Source organism: Barbus barbus, assembly GCF_936440315.1.
Source record: "Barbus barbus genome assembly, chromosome: 4".
Lineage (NCBI taxonomy): Eukaryota > Metazoa > Chordata > Actinopteri > Cypriniformes > Cyprinidae > Barbus > Barbus barbus.
Window position 1 is genome coordinate 17,773,860 of NC_136732.1, and position 22,228 is coordinate 17,796,087.

The following is a 22,228-nucleotide window of genomic DNA, read 5'->3' on the forward strand; positions in this document are numbered from 1 at the left end:
CTCTCAAACTCAATTAAATATGTATTTTAAAACAAAAATGTAATTATTAATAGTGCACAAATTGTGTTTATCCTACAGAATACAAAAATGCAAAAAAAAAAAATATTATTGGTATTTAAAGTTTATTTCAACTGTTTTAAAGTAGAGGGACACCACTTGCCACCACAAATGAAGAATGACCCAGGCAGTTTCTACTGATTCGTCTGGTTCTAGGGTCTACAATAAACATCTACAGGACAAAGGTTTCACGTTGCTTTAAAAGAACATGTTGTTGTTGACCTCATTGAAGTTTAACTGATCTTGGTGGTGGCTAAACTTAAAATTTCCTACACCAAGAACTAAAAACGCATGCAGAGGAAATAGCAGCATTAAAGAAAAATATTTGCATTTCTACCCTCTGTGATGATAACCCAGCAAAAAAATTGTGATTTACCGATTTCTACATAAAATTCAAATATTCTGTGAAAATGTAACCTTTCTATCTTTAATATTGACTGAGTAAGGACATGTGAAATGAATGGTTGAAACCAAACTTTGATGCTTCTCTCATAATTAGATTGAGACTTTAGCCTGGATTTCACAGAGAGGGTCACAATACCATGTGTGAAACAATGAGAGACAAAACTAAGAAATGGCAAACCAAAACCCAACCGTTCACAGCAGCTGCTACTTTTTATTTAGCACAAAAAAAACAAAAAACAAACAGACAAACAAAAAGTAATACGTTGACGTCTTTCACTCCATCATAAAAACCTAAAGACCCGTTTTCAGTCGCTTCCATTGTACTTTCCACAACCCGTTTCCTCAAATTACCCATACTATGTTCAAGAAAACCACAACTTTAGATAGATACTGCCAGTTACTCATAAAACTGTACTGATCTGATACGACAATCGGCTTTCATTCGGACAGAAGTCGTCACGTGATAAATAAGAGTTACAATACAATCAGGATCTTCTCCAATCCATAGAGCTGTACAACTTTATGAGCAGGCAAAATCTACCGTCCACGACACAATTCATTCTTAACTCCATGTTTTAGCTACCCCACTCACCCCAATCAAAACCGTTTCCTCAATAACACCATCATTATTGCTAATTTATGATGATCCCCCTCCCTAATCTGCTAGGTATACAATAAAGTTCCAACCATTGTCAACTTGTGGATCTTATATGGTATTTCTCATTGTTTCCTTGTTTCTGGAAAACATCCGGTGCTTCTCTGTTGGCAATACAGTGAAAGAGGATCACAGGCAGTTAGAGACAAATAAGCAATAAACTGATTAGAGGACAGATTAAAAGCAATGACAACGCAAATCCAGGACAAAAACAGCTTGCCATGTACCGCACCTGTCAGTTGGTCAACGTTTATCAAAAGAAAGCAGACACATGGCAACAAACAGTTTAAGATGTGTTAAGGAGAGAATGACCACAGGAAAATCATTGACAGCAGCCCTTGTCATGTCCACTTGGGATTTTTATTATTTCATTGGCTGTTTTCTTCTCTTGGAATTTTCATGTGTCTTTGATTGTAGTCTGTTCTATTCTAAAACACTGAGGAAATAACCATTTTCATTCATGTTTCTGCAAAGAGCACCTCCCGTTGGATAGAGAGTGAATCATGTTATACTGAACGAGTTGAATCTACCGATGCGAATAGCGCAACACTTATGCATCAGGGTTCATCATGAGCTTGTCTGGTGTTACCTATGAGCATGTGTGTGTGTGTGTGTGTGTGTGTGTGTGTGTGTGTGCACTGTTGTTAACAATCATAACAGATTAAGGTTCCTCATCTCTGATGATGGTAATTACAATGGCTTTAGGTCCATGCGCAGAGAGAGAATAAGAAGAGTGAGGGAAAGAGAGAGAGAAATAAGAGAGAAAAGAGAAGAAAACACATCTTCTCTCAGTCTGGCAGCAGTAGTGCAGGTCCAAAAGGTCAAAGTTCAAACTTAAAAATGGCCGGTGAATTCTCCTTCCTGAAGCAGGAAGTCCACTGGTAGCATCTGTCAGGTGGTCAGTGCGTGATGCCATAAATCCACCTCGCTGTCATGCGAGAGACAAATTATGGATGGTGGAATGGGTCACTGTAGAACCAAACCCACCTAAAAAAAATAAATAACAATTATGGCAGCTCAGTAAGCTATATATTAGACTTCCAGGATTTTTACACATTGAATTAAAATAAAGAAATAAACTGCAAAATAAAAAATAATCAATGGAAAACCATACAAAGTGACACCTAGGTACTTTGGGAGCCAGATTGTGAAGCACTATGGCCACCTAATGAATTAACTTGGCATTGTCAATGCTAACTTAGTCAGAGTCAAGTAAAGTTCATTGACTTGTACACTGACTAAAAAAGGACCGACTTTATTCTTCAGTCATGTCTATGACGTCTGAGAACCTGTACCTTTTCTGACCCCATGCTGGGACATTTCCAATTGTAGAGGTAATACTGCAGGTTTCCATCTCCAATGCCAAACTTGAGCTTCTCCAAAAATGTCTTGTTCTCCATTAGGTCCAGTGCATTAAAGACATCAAATCCTTTCTGAAGGGGCAATGATACAAGAAAAGCTTTAAGAAATCTACTCAAAGTTTAATGCTCCAGATCCTGTCAGTTACACACTTCAAACTGATGTTAGTCAGATGGTAGTCAAAATAAACGCAGGATTGCCTATGGTGCTTCATTGCTAGAACAACATTAATTCATTTATGAATCACTTTTCTAAATGAGAAAAACTGTAGCTCACTTCTAGCAACAAATTTACACCTATAAATTTGTTGCTAGAATATAACTATAAGTAAACTCAAATTAAGGCTATTTATTGAAAACTGATCATGAAAATCAACAACGAACTTAGGGGTGGGCGATATACTGGCAGACACACTATTAACCAGTAGAATTTTGTTTTTGCTATATACATGCTCTCTGAGACACTTCTGAGCACTGTCAGAGAGGCATGCGTGCGTGAAGTCGGTGCTCTTACTTTTTGCTGCTTTATAGGCCTTGAATGGTTAAATACAAATACCTGTATGTGTCAAAATGTCCATCTTTGCCAGTATCCTTGTAAACACAGTAATTTAGGTCTTAAGTGAAAGCAAACAGCTGAGAAAATAAGACACGTGTTACAGTATATTGGATACGGGCAGCTCTTAAAATGACAGCAGTCGAATATCCCTGCTCTCTGTAAATCGTGTTAATCAAACAACAAAAGAGAGAAAATCTCTTGCTCTTGACTAAATCAATTTTGTAACTTTAATGAGAAGAAACATTTTATTTACACTGAAGAATAGTGTTTTAATTCATGTGATTACTTTGTACTACATACAATGTATGTGGCATTTCTTATTTGTTACTGTAGTTTTTTTCAGCCTATTGCTTGTAATTAGTTCCTTATTCTTATTTAATCGCTGATTCTCCAATTCAGTGAGCTTGAGTTTACTTTTTTAAATTGAGCTGTTTTGTGATATTGACACTGGTAACAAGAATTCTGAAATTTCTATTTAAAAAAAATAAATAAAATCTTATTCTGGAGCACCCCCTGCTGGTCTCACCAACACCTCTTCCAGCAGCAACCTAGCTTTCCCAGGAGGTCTCCCATCCAGGTACTGACCAGGCTCAACCCAGTTAGCTTAAGTGGGCAACCAGTCTTGGGCTGCAGGGTGATATGGCTGCCGGCTATAGTGTGATATATATCGCTACCATGAAATAACATTTCACATATCGTGATATAAGACTTTTGGTCATATCACCCACCCCTAAACAAACTTATCAATTAATTGCCACTGCCTGCGCACATGGAAAAAGATTTAGGTTTAGATTAAATGTTCAGATTTTAACCCTTTTTTGCACAATGTATATCACAGCCTTCATAGATAATCACTACATTCACTTTCCTTGGTAGCATATTGTTTGGAAGACAACATTGGGCAGGATTTTATTTTACTTCTTTTGGGAAATAAATGCAAATTTGTGAGTTTTAATTTGATTCATTGAACACATAATTGATTATGAGAATAATCATTAGTTGCAGCCCCAACTCATGCACACACACACACACACACACGCGCGCTTTCACTGACTGACCGACTTGGCGAGGATGAGAGCGTCTCCCATCAGGTCCAGCAGGGGGGTAGTGGTGTGTACGTTATAGAAGGAATACGCGGCCTTCAGACTGCGATGCAAAGGATGGTTCATGATGGTGGACGGCAGAGTGTAGAAACTCAGCATGTCAGTCACTTTCCCATCTGAATTCTACAATGATATAAAGGATAAGCAATTCACATCAAATGTATTTTGCAGATATAACCTGATTGTCCACTTTTATTTCATTAACACTTTCCTGTTTGATATCACTAGGATGATACATGCTGTAGGGTTCAGTGAGTGCAATACCTCCACTATAAAGGTGTCAATGATGTTCTCCTGAGGAAGCAGCCAATGTTGGACCTCCTCAGGGCTCATGACGGGAAGCAGGTTAAACTGGCTCAGGTATTCCTTCAGCAGGCGGTGAACTGCTGGCACATCCTTTACAGTCATCGGCCTGAGGCCTGGAGTCTTAGGAGCCTACAAGAGAGAAACATGCAATAAGAAAATGAGGAAAAAAGAAAACTACCCAGATATTACCTAGGGAATCAGGCTGGCGCACACCTCTGGCAGTCGGTAGAGCTTCATGGTGCGTTGCATAGTCATGTTTCGACTCAGGTGAGAGAACTTCACCTCAATCAGCTTTCGTGGGTTCAAGGACCGGTGCCAGTATCTACCATACATATAAGCAAGGCAATTAGTCTGAAACAGTGCCATGTGAGTCATTTGACAATTGTTACTTCTCTACACATCAGGCTGGATTAATAGGAGTTATTAGTACTTACAAAATAAAGCTCTAACACTTTGAGATTTAAATTTTTATGGGAACTTTGTCGTATATGCTACCTCTCAAAAGTTCAGGCTTGGTACAGCTTTTTTTGTTTTCGAAAAAGAAGCCTTATGTTCACCAAGAAAAAAGTGAATGTCAAATTTAACTGATTTTTTTTTCTATTTGAAAAGATTTTATAATGTAAATTATTCCTGATGGTAAAGCTGAATTTTCAGCAGCCATTACTACAGTCTAGTGTCACATGATCCTTTAGAAATCAATAAATAGACAGTTCAATATAACAGCACTTATTTGAAATAGAAATCTTCTGTAACATTAATGTCTTTACTGTTACCTTTAAAATCACTTTAATACATCCTTGCTGACCAAAAGTATCATTTCACTCCAAAGTCACTAAAATCTAAATTGTATACTTTTAGTAAAAAAACAAAAAAAAACAAGTGGCGGCAGAATAAGGCATCTTTATGCACCAAGGTCATTTTGAGTCAGAGGGAGGAGTTAGAGGCAAGCAACAGGCACTTTCGCACCGTGTAGTTCTATGGACTAGCCAGCAGGTTCATTCCTGGAGAACCAATTTCTCCCTCTGGCCGTTTTCCTGACTGCATTCGCACCAGCAGCAGGAACTCTGAAGCTGCCGACAGCGATGTCTTTGTTCTCTGCATTAACAAATGTCAGCAATGGAGGACGGGGGGGGGGGGGGGGGGGGGACAACTTATAGTGTTATCGTTGAGGCTGAGAAAGGAACAACCCTGCAGACAACAGGTAAATGCTGTTACTGCTGTTTTCCATGTTTGTGGAGTAAATATTTTTACATGGATTTTTTCAAATGTCGGGTAGCCAGTGTTTCATATGCGTTTGGCCAATCAGCGTATATTTTTTACATCACTGATAGTTCCTATACTGTTTTAGACTCTGAAGCAGGAGCTAATTTAGTTCCCCCAAACAGAGTTCCTAGAACTAAATACGTACCTAGTTCCTGCGGTGCAAATGAGCCAAAAAAAGGGAACTTCCGCCAATAGTTGTAGAAACTGTGAAAAGGTTCCTCCTGTGCGAATGCGCCTAACATCTGCTACCCAATAGCCAATCTAATGCTACCTTTCACTCTGCACAGAGGCACCTGTACATATTAAAAGAGGGCAGGTGTGTGTCCTACCTGCAGGTGCCCACTGGTTTGGGCAGCACCACACCTGCGGTGTACACAGCCTGAAAGATGCCCTCCAGGTTGACCCGTCTGGTGATCTCCCTGATGAGTACTGGAGCCACTCGTTTCGAGCGAAGTTTCTTATGCACACACAGGAAGTTAATCTCCACCATCTTCTTCTCTCTGGGAGGATCGAAGAGCAAAGATGGGTCAACAAAGGAACTGAGTGATCAACATAAGTACTCTCTGTGTAGACTAATTTAAGTGCCTCGGATTCACCAATGCATTCATGTGACTGGTGACAATGGTCACTAAAATGTTAATCTTTTAACAACAGTCTTTCTTAAAAATGGTCAGTTATGAATAATTAAAATAGAAATAATTGTTTATAATCATTAAATAGTTTGATTAGCCTTATAAAAGAATGAATGTTTTTCTTTCAGATGTACTAGCGGCCATTAGATGTATGTGGATATATTCATACATACATTAATCGTGATTAATCGCATCCAAAATAAAAGTTTTTGTTTGCATAATACGTGGGTGTGTACTGTGTTTATTTATTATGTATATATAAATACTCTCACATGCATGTATACATTTAAGAAAAATGTTACGTTTATATATTAAATATATTTATATGAATATAATACATATACATATAAATATTTTCAAAATATATGCTGTATGTGTGTATCTTTGGATATACACAATAAATACACACAGTAAACACACATTATGTAAACAATTTTTTTTTTATTTTGGATGTGATTAATCGCGATCGATCTTTTGACAGCACTAATAAATATTCTTTCTTCTACTGAACACAAAAGCTATTTTGAGAAATGTTGGTAACCAAAAAAAGTGGTAGCAAACTAGCAATTGACTTTACAGAAAATATTTTTTCCTCCATAATATGGAAGTCTATAGCTGCAGTCAACTGCTTGATTACCACCAACATTCTTTTGTGCTCAACAGAAGAAGAAAAAAAAACACACACAAAGATTTCAAACAACTTGGAGTAAATGAAGACAGAATTGTCATTTTTTGGGTGAGCTATCCTTTTAATCATTCATTTTACCCATGTTGAATAAGTTGCTTCACGACCAGTTTGAAAGTTCAGTGCTATTGCCACTAGAGGCGGTTGAGGTGTTCTAAACTTAGATTCTGATTTTAGTGCATTTAAACCAACATGTAGAAACACTTCTGAATGCTTACATTTCATAGATGCGGATGTTGGCTGGAATGGCACTGATGAATCCAACTAGCTTCTGATTAGAATTCACTCTCACTCCACAATGCCACTGAGGCAACCAGCCTGGAGGACGCAGAGCCCTGGGACAACAACAAGAGCACAGCTAAACTGAGAGGTGAGGACACATATCAGTTAACTATTAAACAAATACAGATATAAACAGAGAGCTCTTCAAAAACAAACACCATTTTACTCAAATTTGGGAAGACTTTAAGTCAAACTTTCTTACCAGAGCAGAAAATCAGGGGAGTAATCAAAACGAAACATGTTGTCATCATCCTCCACATAGTTCTCATTCAGCAGAGTGTACAGCTCTTTCAGCTTCAGAGAGAGGAAACAGAAAACAGCTTTAAAACGGAGTTATTTAAAGCTGCATATTTGTATGTACAAGATATCGAAGGTGAGATTTAGTGGTTTGTGTGTCGTACCACAGCAGCGTTTCCCAGGTCAAGAGTGTCCCAGGTGAAGCCCTGTGGGAGGCTGTAGGGCTCCTCTCGTATGCTGTCTTTATCTGGCTCAATGCAGCCATGTGACGTCACAGTCTCTCCTACAAACAAACAAACAAACAAACAAACAAACGACAGAATCAGACTTCTATCATCAGGCAATTCAACAGAAACTTCAGTTTCACACAGAGTCATCAGTCTACACTGTGCCACAAGTCTCAAAAAAACAGATGGAGCGACAGTCATTTGCATTACTAAAAAGAAATAAGAGATGTCAGATCAAGGAATAGTAATAAAAAAAGAAAGCAGGTTACTTTAAATATCGAAGTAAACCGATTCTCGTTTTTTTTTACAATTTTTAACTAGTCAACTTAAAAATGTAACTACATGATTCAAGTAACTTTTTCTTTATTAACCCTCTAGTTAAAGAAAATTCTATCCCAAGTGCACCACACATGGAGTTGCCAACATGATTTAAATGTAAAACAAATCACTTGTTAAATATCTCTGCTTAAAAGATGCATGAACTACAACTACATCCTGTACAACTTGTCTTATACACCTTATATGTTCAGAAAATAATAGGCTACAAGGAAAATGCTTAAAAAAAATTCTCAAGTCAATGTAGCCCAATTCAAATTCAAAATGACTTTATACATAGAATCCGAAAATTGTACGTTTGTAAACTGCACACTTGAAAATATATCTGTACATCCATTAATTTAAACAGTTACATTTCTCTACATTTCTACTTCTGTATAGTATATTATTTCATTTTCAGTTTTTCTTATATTAGTGTTATACTCAATCTCTACTGTGTAATTCCTATGTCTGCTGCACTAGTTTGCACTATGTCCACACTTTCTTCTGCACTGGAAACTCAAGTCAAATTCCTTTGACTGCGTAAACATACTTGGTCTTGTATTTAAAGCAGCCGCAAAGGAAACAAGCAGGTTGATCTTGTGCAGATTGACCACAAGTAGGGTATAAGTTAACCTCATGAAATATTTTAATTGTGAAAGTAAGTGATCGATGGAAAGAACTTAATTATAGTTACATGTTTGCTAACGAAATAAACCAATAAAAGCCATTTGTGTGGTGTGTTTGTGTGTTCATGGTTAAATGCTAAGTTAGTGTAATTTCAACATGCAGTTTATATGAGACGTTTACTAGCCTAGGTCTTTAATTGACATTAACATTAATTTGTGCGCAGCCTACACACCAAACTGTTCTGGTTGAACTGTAGCCTAACCGTGCGTTCACGCCGCCACCGGTGAGAGCGTCAAAGTGGCCGGAAGTCATTAATTTTCAATGTCAGCCGGTGGCGAGCTCCGGCGAGAGCGGCGCGTCTTGGACAGTGAGGGCGTCGAGGAGAGTTGAAGTCAGGTCAACTTTATGGTAATGAGCTATGACGCGGTTGGGCAGCAACCAATTGGAATGTAGAAGTCCTCCGCTTGAGAGGGTTCCAGAGAACGCAGTCCTGTAAAGTTTGGTTCTGACCGCACTAGTTCCCAAGCATTTTCACGCTAGAATGCTTGTTTTTCAGCGGAAATGCAATTCATTTGCTCAAAACACCGACTTGACTGATTTGGTTGTTTGACATGTCGGTCTTATGGGCGGGCCTTGGCCAATGAAAGCGGACATCTATTCCAGTCCTTCAGCTGTCAGTCTGAAGGTCTGGCTACACGAGACTATCATTGGCATATTGTCAAAGTGTCTAATTCTAACGCCTGGTAATATTATTTCTATTCAAAATCGCAATTCCTCGATTTATAAAAAATAAAATTGTGGAAAAAACATTAAATTTAAATTAATCGATAAAATCTGAAAAATCGCCCAGCCCTATAATGGAACAAATGATCAATACCAAGTTTAGGAACAGGCTGAGTGTCCCAGAACTGATAACTGCGACGTGTGGCCTCCTCCATGGTTTTAGCCGGACCCTGTCCCACCGAAAACAACTCAATGGCCTTCTGGATCTCCTGTAACTTATCTGCAGGAAGGGAGTTTACCTATGGAGGAGACAAAGAAATGGCTAAATGGGTAAAAACAAAAACAAAAAAAAAATCCATTAAACAGAAAAGTGTGTTGGCAGTGCCATGGTGCCATATTATCAGACAGTAATTAATACTTTAAAGAATACCATGGTATTCATATTAACTGTACACACGTGGGCCATTAATTTGGGACATCCCTTGTAAAGAAAAACTATACTTAAGAGGTCATGTGCCAATTTTACATTTCAGGCTGATACTGCTATAAGCTGAAATACAAGACGGCAAAGGTCATCTAGATGTAAACAGCCTGGTGTCAAACACACAAAGCCATACAGACACACTCACTTTGTCCAGCGGATCTGGTGCTGCATCTTTTACTCCTGACTTGTCTTTGTTCTTTTTCTTCGGTTTCTTTTTCTTCTTCTTGGCACCTGTGTCGCCCTTCTCCCTGCGGGTCACATGAACTCAGTTTATATGGGCAGATACAGTCAGGTCCATAAATATTGGGACATCGACACAATTCTAACATGTTTGGCTCTATACACCACCAAAATGGATTTCAAATGAAACGAACAAGATGTGTTTTAACTGCAGACTGTCAGCTTTAATTTGACATCCAAATCAGGTGAACGGTGTAGGAATTACTACAGTTTGCATATGTGCCTCCCACTTGTTAAGGGACCAAAAGTAATGGGACAGAATAATAATCATAAATCAAACTTTCACTTTTTAATACTTGGTTGCAAATCCTTTGCAGTCAATTACAGCCTGAAGTCTGGAATGCATAGACATCACCAGACGCTGGGTTTCATCCCTGGTGATGCTCTGCCAGGCCTCTACTGCAACCGTCTTCAGTTCCTGCTTGTTCTTGGGGCATTTCCCCTTCAGTTTTGTCTTCAGCAAGTTAAATGCATGCTCAATCGGATTCAGGTCAGGTGACTTGGCCATTGCATAACAGTCCACTTCTTTCCCTTCAAAAACTCTTTGGTTGCTTTTGCAGTATGTTTTGGGTCATTGTCCATCTGCACTGTGAAGTGCCGTCCAGTGAGTTCTGAAGCATTTGGCTGAATATGAGCAGATAATATTGCCCGAAACACTTTAGAATTCATCCTGCTGCTTTTGTCAGCAGTCACATCATCAATAAATACAAGAGAACCAGTTCCACTGGCAGCCATACATGCCCACGCCATGACACTACCACCACCATGCTTCACTGATGAGGTGGTATGCTTAGGATCATGAGCAGTTCCTTTCCTTCTCCATACTCTTCTCTTCCCATCATTCTGGTACAAGTTGATCTTGGTCTCATCTGTCCATAGGATGTTGTTCCAGAACTGTGAAGGCTTTTTTAGATGTCGTTTGGCAAACTCTAATCTGGCCTTCCTGTTTTTGAGCCTCAATGGTTTACATCTTGTGGTGAACCCTCTGTATTCACTCTGGTGAAGTCTTCTCTTGATTGTTCACTTTGACACACATACACCTACCTCCTGGAGAGTGTTCTTGATCTGGCCAACTGTTGTGAAGGGTGTTTTCTTCACCAGGGAAAGAATTCTTCGGTCATCCACCACAGTTGTTTTCCGTGGTCTTCCGGGTCTTTTGGTGTTGCTGAGCTCACCGGTGCGTTCCTTCTTTTTAAGAATGTTCCAAACAGTTGTTTTGGCCACGCCTAATGTTTTTGCTATCTCTCTGATGGCTTTGTTTTGTTTTTTCAGCCTAATGATGGCTTGCTTCACTGATAGTGACAGCTCTTTGGATCTCATCTTGACAGTTGACAGCAACAGATTCCAAATGCAAATAGCACACTTGAAATGAACTCTGGACCTTTTATCTGCTCATTGTAATTGGGATAATGAGGAAATAACACACACCTGGCCATGGAACAGCTGAGAAGCCAATTGTCCCATTACTTTTGGTCCCTTAACTAGTGGGAGGCACATATGCAAACTGTTGTAATTCCTACACCGTTCACCTGATTTGGATGTAAATACCCTCAAATTAAAGCTGACAGTCTGCAGTTAAAGCACATCTTGTTCGTTTCATTTGAAATCCATTGTGGTGGTGTATAGAGCCAAAAATGTTAGAATTGTGTCGATGTCCCAATATTTATGGACCTGACTATATAACGAGAGGTTATGTCCACTCGTCAGCACTAACGTGGCTGATGCAGGTGAAAGTGCAGCACACAACATCTCAATGGAAACATCACTGTTCCAATCAGCAGTATTTTAGGATCACTCTCACTAGTGTACAACAAATCTTATATGCTTCATTTTGTTTTTACATTTTTAGCATATGAACAGGATTTTTTTACAAAACAAAGAGAAATGGTCCATAATTTTTATAGGGATTAGTTATAGGGATAGTTCAGCCAAAAATGGACTTCCTGTCATCTTTTACATGTTGTTTCAAAAACTAAAATAAAATATATTTTGATAGATATTTAGAAGAACTACCTCTTTAATGAACCTAACTCAGCTCAATTATATTTGTATTTAGACATATATACACTCTACACACCAGTAATGACATTGTGAATGAAAAAGATCAAGCAGAATCTGAGCTTAAAGGGAAACAATAAAAAAAAAAAACACAGTAAACCTAACATATGGAAACATAACACTAATGTCCCTCTATCCCAGCATGCAATTCAACTCATGCTTGAACTACACAGACACAAGAGCCACACTCCAGTGGTCGAGCTGAAACGGGACGACATACAGAGAGACTCGCAGCTAATCCTATTAATGTCCACGAAGGGAGAGAGGTGACAGAGCTGAGCTACATTTGTTAATGGGGGACAGATGGTATGTCACATGACCTGCAGAAAAAGCATGTTTTGTGTGTGTGAGGGGAGGTGGGCTGTATGACAAAGACTGGCGGATAAACAAGCACCCCTGTGACTATTGCTTTGACAGCCGTCCATCCATGTTGGATGGGCTGAAGCCACCAGGGCTCCTCTTCTTTCTCTCTATATTGCTTCAATAAACATAAGCTGCAATGGAGGATGTCCTCTTAACATAATGGACAATTGCCTAGTAGATTTAAATTATGCATGTTTAATTTGATTAAGACTAAACTACTATCCTAGCCTGGTCTAGGCAGTCAGTTGGCTGGTTTTGGAGGTCTTTTGGGCAGATGGTAAGGTTGAGAGATCTTAAACCAGTAATGACCAGCTGACAACAGGAAACCCAGTTAGGTTGGTTTCATGTTTTTTTCCCTTCTTGCAAGGATAACATGCGTATATCACATTAATATCAATAGCAATAGAGTCATAGTTTTATACAATTTAATTGTACATAACCCTGTGTTTTAACGCAAGGAGGAACATTGAAAGCATTAGCTGAAATTTAGGTTGAAAGTAATATTGTATTTTAACTTTTCTTTTTTAAATAGAGGCGATTTTTGACATTTTTATCACTCCATAAATCATAAAATATTGTTAACAGCCAGAAAAAAAAATCATAATTTTTAAGAATAAAATATCATATAATTGAAGCGATTGATATATGAACAACCAGCTGTGTAACTTAATGTTTAAAGTACTGATAAGAATAAAACTGATGTAAGCATTAAAGAAGTGGGCTTTTCTGGCTCACTGTAAAAACCTATTGAGAAAACAGTCATATATCGTAAAGGAAATCTACAGATGCACATAGATAAAGTGTAATAAAATAAACATTTAATAGTTTTCTTTACACTAGGCAACAAGACGTGTTAAGGGACCAATTTCATAATGGACCATTTATTAAAATAAATATTCAATGCTTTTAAAGTAGCGTCTTAAGTTTCTGTATTGCTTTCTGCTGCACTGTGATTGACCTCATGAGATTAATAAACTATAAATCTACCAAACATGCCACATGACTGTTAGATACGAATAATTAAAACTAAAATATAATAAGATATTAACTGGTGAATCATGACAGGATAGGCGGTGTATATTCATGCTACCTGATATTGGGCACACTGCCATTACTACAAAATGATAATAAACGTAATATTTCACTCTCTGTTGCCTAACTTATTCTAGACAGTGCCTGTATATGACCTTGAGGGCCATGTAGCTGGATGAGAAGCTGGTTAATGAGGCTCTTTCAGGAAACCAGGGACAGCACAAGGAAACTGGTGAAACACAGGAGCTCTTTGGTAATGAAAGTGAAACACAGGCAGCACCGGTGAACACCGACAGCAGGGGGATTAAAACATTAGCTATTAGCAGCACTCAAGGTAACGTCTAAATATCGGTTAACCACAGGAAATCCGTATTACTAACAAAGTTGTCATGAAGGCCTGCATACCAGGTTTGAAAGCGATGGTTATTTATTAATACTGTTCGGTTTATAAGTTGTTGAACACAATATGGACTTTAAACGTAATAGCTTATTCGTTTTTTACCAAGCCAAGAATTATAGTGAGGCTGTTAAACCTCTCACACAAATGCTAATGATCATATAGAACTGTCCATATGGAACCGTCCTTTTATTTGATTGACGGCGTCTGAGCCAATCGTTTTCGAGATCAAGCCTGTCAATCAAGGCAGTGGTCCAATAGCGTAGGACCAGTGGGCGGGCTAATGTGCTGTAAGCGTGCCACAGCCTTGCTGAACAATGGCCCTGTCTTATCGAGCCTTGAGGACGAGTATTATATATCTACGAGCTAACAATAAAATGCATGCACGCTCACCCGTCATCAGAGTGGTGCTCTTCATTTTCACAATTGCTGCAGTGTCCGTGATCCACTTCTACCTCAGTTTCTTTCTCCGGCAGCGGTGCGGTCTCATTCTCATCCGCCATCTTTAACCAGGAAGTGAGGATCTCACACCCCGCAAGACTATTGGTGGACTGCCGCAAAGCCCGATGGTCTCTGTAGTTCTGGCATTTTAAGCAGGACAGTCTTATCCCATTTGTTGAGATGTTTAATTATTTATTCGGGACAGTGGCAGTGCACATGAATAAACATAACTGTAAATGCATCAGAGGTAATAGTTAAAGGCTATGTTTTTAATCTGTAGTCCCCCTGGACAGAGTCACCCAAACTGAAATGGGAAAAATTGATAAAATGTAGCCTACGATAAAGTTGTACACATGCACATACAGGCAAACAGAAGTCATTAAAACACACAATAAAGTACAATTAGTTTTTTTTTAAGTTGATAAAATGTAGGCATGCTTTCAAAGGCACTTCATCTTTCCACATATCAATAAAAACAATTAATGAGCACAACTGCACAATGGAGACTGATTCACATATTTTCATGTTTTCTAAAATAGGCCAGACAAGCAAAAAAAATAAATAAACAAAACAACTAATTAGCATCTGTTCTTAAATATGTGAAGATTTGCAATTGATGTATGATCTTGATAATGTAAAAATAAATACTAGTTAATATTAAATTAATTAATTACTAATGATCTATTTCAATACAACTTATAAAAAGAATGAATTATGCACATATACACAAACATACAGATACAGTACTGTATAAACAAGACGTTAAAATCAACACATGTTCTGTTTTCTATTGAAACAGAAAAAAAAATCTTTACCGAAGCATCTGACATTATATTGCTATATAATATTATACTAAATTAATTATCATAGCCTAGTACAAAACACAGACCTTTATGAGTTATCAATAATCACAAGTTTTCAAGATTCAACAAACTTAGATATGAAACAGCGTATCTAGTGGCAAGTGCTATTGTTGCCTGCGTCTTCATTAAAGCAGCCCTGATGAAGCTGTGTAATTTGACCAAATTTGAACATCCTTCAAGACTGAACATTGTTAAACATAGATTTCATCATTAGTGGTAGCTGTTTAAAAATATTTAATACTTATTATTTTTATTACATTACATACATAATTATTATTTTTCAGAAGTATCTTACTACTCTGATTACTGATAATTACTGATTGCTTATTACTTATTTACTGAATCACAGTTGGTGTTTGAATCAGCTAAAACATAAAAATAGTCATTACTCTTACTAAACCGTCCATATACTTGCTATGCTTTCAGTATTCTTTCAAAAGTTTTTTTTTTACACTTTCCTCACCTTGCTGTCAGTATTCAGCATATCAAAACCACCAACGAAATGATACAAACTATAAAAAAACATTAAAGACAGCTAATTTTTGTCTACATGTACATATAATTCTTGTCCAGTTTGTAAAGACTAGTTTAAGTTCAATTAAAATATCACATTTTCATAAAATGTGTTACATTTTCGGATTTCAATGCTCACAGACTCAATAGAAATCGGTCTCAATGGAAACAGACTCAATAAACAACACTGACTTGTAACTTCGAACAATACTGACTCGATAACACTTCTATTACACGGTTAGACGTTCTGCTTTGCAGACAACACCACAAATGAACAATAAAAAAGCAAAATGCACTACTTTCTGCAGATTGTTGTGCTTGTATGTGCAATGTCACATGCTTTTTCATGTGGTCTCATTCTGAAGAGTCCCAGCACCTCAAGAGCCTGGCTCAGGGGCTTCTCCTTCAGTAAGGTACTACCAGAAATAAACATTTCCAGGAATCACAACAGGAGCCTCAGGCCTTGCCTATCCGCTCAGAAATGGTTTTAATAGGAACTCCTCGCCGAACCACCTTGACATGGATGAAGAGGGTGGCAGGAGACAGACTGGAGCCGTCAGCTTTTAGCAGGTGAACATGACGATAACCTGGAGGACAACACAAACACTGGAATAAATATATGTGAAAAATCTAGTTAAAGCAAGTGTTGGAAGTAATAAGTACCAAATTACACCACAGATTACTATTATTCTTTTAAAGATCTAGGCATTTTTTAACCATTACTTGCTCTAAGCCACGGACCGAGAAGCAGATTTTCAGCTCATTGATCTCTCAGTGAAGTATAACAACATTCCAAAAACTAATGCAGCTAAAGGCAAAGGTTCATATGACACTTCATTATGTATTTGATAAATAATTCTTTGTTACAGTTGTTCAAGCACTTTATGTAATAGTTTATTTAAAAACATTAATTTATATTATTTACACTACCATTGAAAAGTTTGGGGTTGGTAATTTTTTTTTAAAGAAGTATCTTATGCTTATCAAGGCTGCATTTAAGTAACAGTGATATTGTGAAATACTAAAATAATTTAAAATAAATTTATTACTGTGATCAATGCTGAATTTTCAGCATCATTACTCCAGTCTTCAGTGTCACATGATCCTTCAGAAATTCTGATATGCTGCTCAAGAAACATTTCTTACTATTATAAATGCTGAAAACACTGTCATACAGTTTTAATGATTCTTTAATGAATAGAAAGAGCAGCATTTATTTGAAATAGCAATATTTTTAACATTATAAATGTATTCACTGTCACTGATTTATTCAACAAGGATGCATCAAATTGATAAAAATGTATTAATTTCTTGACATAAAAATCTTACTGACCCCAAACTTTTTTACACCATTTAGAGTTGTAAAATTTAAAATTCATACAGTACTTTCACCACAAATCATGTTTAATATATGTGTTTACATGCTCATGCACTACAAATCATCCTGCTCTGTTCCCCAACCAGCTGCTTGACTCAAAATGTCTCTCTTTGCACATGTACAGTATTTATGTGACGCATTCGTATAGTTGTATTTTTGATCTTTTATTTATTTTTTTAGTTTGTATAGGGTAAATATTTATATATAGTATACTTATAGTTAAATTCTGTCAGTAGGTTAGTTGTGTATAGGTTTATAGTGTATAGGTGTATAGGTTTATAGTGTTTTTTATAGGTTTATAGTGTTTTTTTTACTTCATTGTTGTATGTCTGTATTTATGTAGCACCGTGGTCCTGCGAGGCATGACATTTCGTTCCACTGTATGTCTCCACATGTAGCGGCATGACAATAAAGCTCAACTTGAACTTGAACTTGATATGTTTTATAAAAACATCATACTGTGTGATCTGAACACACACACACACCTGCTCGTAGGCTGGTGAAAGGGAGGGTGAACTGGCCAATGAAATCATTTTTGGATTTGTAGTCGTGATCTTCCACCATGAAACGCACCAAGGCCAGTTCAGGCACCTGCAGCTGAAAACTCAAAGTACAGTCCCAGCGAGGGTTGAAACCTGCAGGGGGAGACAAACACACACAAACACAATCACACAAACACGTATGCACGCACGCACACACACACACGAACACACACACACATGAACGAACACACACACACACACACACTCTCACTCTCACTCAATATTCAATCCTGGCAGGAACACCTCTCATTTTACTGCTAGAATATGTTTATCACACACAAAATAAATGCTCAAAACAACAACATAAAAACAAATGAAACACTGTAATCAATACGCCAACCATTAAAACTAATGTTTCTATCACACACACAATTTTAATGCATTGATATAGATTAAACGATCATAAAACATAACATAATAACTATGGATAACTGAATATCTCAGTGGTCTCACCATTGTTGTCAATGCGCTGGGTTTTTGCACGAGCCTTATCGATGGAAACTCCATGGATCTCCACCCAGACCTGCGGGTCCACAATGGAGTTGGGATTGTCTGTGTTTATTTTAGGAAGTTGCTGGGCCGAGATCACCTGCAGGAGAAACAAAACGGCCCACAAGTATAGTAAAAAAGAGATTTATCACAATATTTACAGAGCACGCGGGATTCTGAGCAATATTTCCTGTCAGACCATCATGATAAGCTAAAAGAGAAGAGGAGCTGTTACTAACCCGTATGGTAAGCTGTGTGGGTATATGTCCTGGTCTTCCACCCGTGTTCTCAGGGTCAAAGTTGGACTTTGGGTGACACAGGAAGTCAGGTTTGAGCACATATCCACAGCGACCGTTGGGCAGAAAGCGGCCCTGGTTCAGGTCCATCTGCTCTCCTGGGGTCTGGAAGTTCAGAGCCACTGGAGAACAGAGAGAATGAAGCGTTCAAGCTTTGGCTGCTATACCTGCAGACATGCAGGAATGTCAGAGCGTTCAGTCACTCACCCATCTGACAGCCTGCGTTCCACATGTCCTGGGGGTCGTAGTTGGAGGACTGTAACCTCTGGCCTGATGGGTAAACCCTGCTCAGCTGCTGACTGTTGTGTCGAACAAACAGCTGCCCTACAGGGGACAAAAATATGTACATAAAACAAATCAACAGACAGAGATACTCACACAAGGAAAAATACTTATTTATAAATATACTTTTAAACTAAGTTTCTACAGTATTTTTAAAAGTAGATTAGCTGTTTTTTAACAAGCAGATCAGCATGACAAAATGCTACATTATTACTTTGTATTAGTAATTATAAAAATGTGTTTATTTATTATTTACTATTTAGTGTAAATGTTGTTACCTAAATTACATTCTCATTGGCTTTGTGGCAGATGCACTACTGTTCAAATGTTTGAGGTCAGTAAGATTTTTTAAAAAATAATTTAATACTGTTATTTAGCAAGGATGCATTAAATTGATCAAAATTGAGAGTAAGGAAATTTATATTTTTATAAAATGATTTATATTTCAAATAAATGCTGTTCTTTTGAATTTTCTATTTATCAAAGAATCCTGAACAATTGTGTCAAGGCTCACACACACACACACACAAACAAACATAGATACCAATAAGAAGTATATATTAATAAGCAGCAAATCTTCATATTAGAATGATTTCTGAAGGACCATGTGACACTGAAGACTCTAAGAGTAATGATGCTGAAAATTCAGCTTTGCATCTCAGGAATAAATTACATTTTAAAATACATTCAAATTGACAACAGTTGTTTTAAATTGTAATACTATTTCACAATATTACTGTTTTTACTGTATTTTTTATGAAAAATTCTGTCATTAGAGATGACTCTAAGCATTAGAGACTTCTTTCAAAAACATTTAAAAAAATCTTACCGACCCCAAACTTTAATAGTGTAAATATTGTTTTGATTTACTAAATACATTATATAATCTGATAGTCTCCTATAGTTCAGTGTATCTAATTTTTCCCCAAAGGACATTGCGACTTATCTTTGACTATTTTATTTTTTGGTTGTCACAGTTATTATAGGTTGTGTGGTAAATGCTGAGCTCTGAAAAGTGGTGACATGACCTAATTATGAAATGTGAGTTTGATGTAAATTTGCCGTGCCGCTGACTGTCAGTGTTGGCTGGAAGAGCAGTGTCTTTGCTTTGAAAGTGATCTGATGATCTGTTTATTTATTATGAACCATCTGGCGGGGCCCTAGGCAATAAGCCGGCCAAGATAAAAGCAGCTAACATTAAAACAATACAGTTCACAGTAATATGTGACATATATTCCTACAGTAGTGCATCTATCTATCCATCTATCCATCTATCTAGCACTTATCACATTTGTAGTGGTTCTGTTGATCTGATATATGATTAACATGATGAGACTTGAGTGAATGCAGTGCAAGATTTGTCCTGTCCATCTCACCTGAGTCTTTGATGAGTTTGAGCGCCTCATTCTCAGAGAAAGAGGACATCATGCTAGGAGGTCTCTGGCTGGCTGTCTCGAAACCACTGAAGGGCACACTCTGACAGTACACCACCAGATCTGACAGCTCTGGACTCAGTTTAGTGCTCACAGACTGGGGAGGGAATGTAAACGTGTCAAAGTATGTGTTCACACACAAGAAGTTTTTTTTAGTGAACATTTAGGCATTATATGCATCATAAACACACACATACAGTATATACTATAATGAATCTAATTCATTTACCTGAGCTGTAATCATACCCATACGCAGACAATCAAACAACACAATCTTCCAACAGTTTACATATAAACTTCTTGGCCCAAAAAGCAATTCATATCTGGACTCACCCTCCCAAGATCCTTTTTGGATTCATTTTTGTTCCCGCCCCCTCCAGCAGTAGACTCTTCATCTGAGCTATATGAGAAGCTAGTCCAGCTGTCAATCTTCCCCAGCAGACCACCTAACTTCTTCCCCTTCAGCAGGATCCGCCCCATCAACTCCTACAGTGAACCAGGAACATGTGAGTAACAGAAATGTTCACAAATGCCAGGAACACTGTCTTCTAACTTGGAAAATGGTATCTTTAAAACATTGTGACAATAAACAATAATTTATTTCAGAGGCTGGAACAGCCCTTAAGTAAGATGGAAAAATTGTGATAGAAACTGTCAAGAGTGAAAAAGAGAAAGTAAATTCATCATAAATATGTACAGTAAATGGAGTCAAGTGTGCTTGAGGCGGTATAAATGTGTACACTACAGTACATGAGTGTTGACTTTAATTCATTCCTAGTACGATACGATTACACATTTCCAATAGTTTTTTTTTTTTAGACAGCAAGGGTCAGTTGTTTTCAGTGATAATCCTCAGAAAGTAAACAGGAAGCCTCCAAAAGCAAGAAAGGAAGGGTTAGCAACATCAAGATCTTAGGCTTGATTTCCAGAGAATGTATGGAAGTAACTTTGGAAAAAGTGTCTGCCGAATTACACACATTACGGTTCAAAAGTTCGGGGTCAGTAAAATGACTAAAATACCAATTTTATTCAGAAAATATGCATTAAATTTTTCAAAAGTGACAGTGAAGACTTTTACATTGTTGCAAAAAAATATATATTTTAAATAAATGCTTTTCTTTTGAACTTTCTATTCATCAAAGAATCTTGACAAAAAAAATCATGGTTACCACAAAAAAATTAAGCAACCCAACCATTTTCAACATTTAATTTCTATCTTAAGAACAAAATCAGCATATTAGAATGAATTATTAAAAATTCAGCTTTGCCACCACAGAAATAAATTACATTTTAAAATATATTTAAACAGAAAACAGTTATTTTAAATTGTAATAATATTTTCCATTATACTGTATTTTTCTTAAAATAAATGCAGACTGAGCACAAGATAACGACCCCAAACTTGAACAACAGTGTACATTTTGAGTGTAATTACGTCAGTGCAAGTGACGGTACTCTATAGCTATGTAAAATGCGAAGTGAGGCATAGTTACAGTAATTATTGTATTATGTATTACCACTGTATTATGATTAACACTGAGAAATTCAGCATGCTTACTGGACAGGACAGTACATAATACATACTGCTTATATAAAAAGTAGCATGAGAAAGTACAAACATTTTTGAAATACTAAATGCTTCAAACAGTAGTTTGCTGCACTGAGATCACATTACATGGAATGTTTAATTTAGTGAGTGGCTTCCAATTAGCATACTGAAAATATTTTTTTTTTACTTAAAAATTTCTGTACAACTGGAAATTTGATATATTGTTAAGTTAAGTCAAAACTGGAGGTGTGTGTGACCTCAGGTGAGGGTAGGTCTTTGAGGGGCAGGTCATTGAGCGGCTTCTTCAGGAGCTTCTTTCCCAGAATGGAGCAAAGGTGCTGCGCCATGACTGCCTGCTGCTCCACTGAGCAGTGATTCTCCAGGGACAAAATCAGAGGATACAGAGATGTCTACGAAGAGAGAGACATGGTTGT

General features: G+C 37.4%; 2 protein-coding genes across 2 annotated transcripts in view; both read right to left on the reverse strand.

Annotated features, from left to right (window-relative positions):
- Positions 1-648: 648 nt before the first annotated feature.
- On the reverse strand, positions 649-14,520 carry LOC306862648 (glycylpeptide N-tetradecanoyltransferase 1-like). The gene is made up of 12 exons (XM_079405561.1): positions 14,402-14,520; positions 10,064-10,166; positions 9,589-9,733; positions 7,704-7,822; positions 7,505-7,596; positions 7,239-7,355; positions 6,033-6,203; positions 4,654-4,762; positions 4,399-4,569; positions 4,090-4,257; positions 2,413-2,550; positions 649-2,104 (listed from the first exon to the last, which is right to left on the reverse strand). Exons 1-12 carry the CDS (start codon positions 14,509-14,511, stop codon positions 2,084-2,086), a joined length of 1,464 nt encoding a protein of 487 aa, XP_079261687.1. The 5' UTR covers positions 14,512-14,520; the 3' UTR covers positions 649-2,083.
- A 344-nt stretch (positions 14,521-14,864) lies between these two features.
- The window catches only part of LOC306864503 (1-phosphatidylinositol 4,5-bisphosphate phosphodiesterase delta-3-A-like), a 28,219-nt gene continuing 20,855 nt past the window's right edge, over positions 14,865-22,228 (reverse strand). The window contains exons 8-15 of the mRNA XM_079408547.1: positions 22,052-22,204; positions 20,579-20,731; positions 20,189-20,342; positions 18,738-18,854; positions 18,474-18,652; positions 18,199-18,334; positions 17,689-17,838; positions 14,865-16,412 (exon numbers count right to left, since the gene is read on the reverse strand). Coding sequence (XP_079264673.1) covers positions 16,282-16,412; positions 17,689-17,838; positions 18,199-18,334; positions 18,474-18,652; positions 18,738-18,854; positions 20,189-20,342; positions 20,579-20,731; positions 22,052-22,204 — 1,173 coding nt within the window. The 3' untranslated portion in view covers positions 14,865-16,281. The remainder of the gene's footprint in view (positions 16,413-17,688; positions 17,839-18,198; positions 18,335-18,473; positions 18,653-18,737; positions 18,855-20,188; positions 20,343-20,578; positions 20,732-22,051; positions 22,205-22,228) is intronic.

What these genes read in the sequence shown, in the direction of transcription:
- LOC306862648 (XM_079405561.1), bottom strand. Translation starts at nt 14,511, where the DNA reads ATGGCGGATGAGAATGAGACCGCACCGCTGCCGGAGAAAGAAACTGAG. An exon ending in TCAGCCTGTTCCTAAACTTG is followed by an intron (nt 7,823 to 9,588) that starts GTATTGATCATT and finishes GTTTGTTTGTAG; the next exon opens with GAGAGACTGTGACGTCACAT. An exon ending in ACCTGGGAAACGCTGCTGTG is followed by an intron (nt 7,597 to 7,703) that starts GTACGACACACA and finishes CTCTCTCTGAAG; the next exon opens with CTGAAAGAGCTGTACACTCT.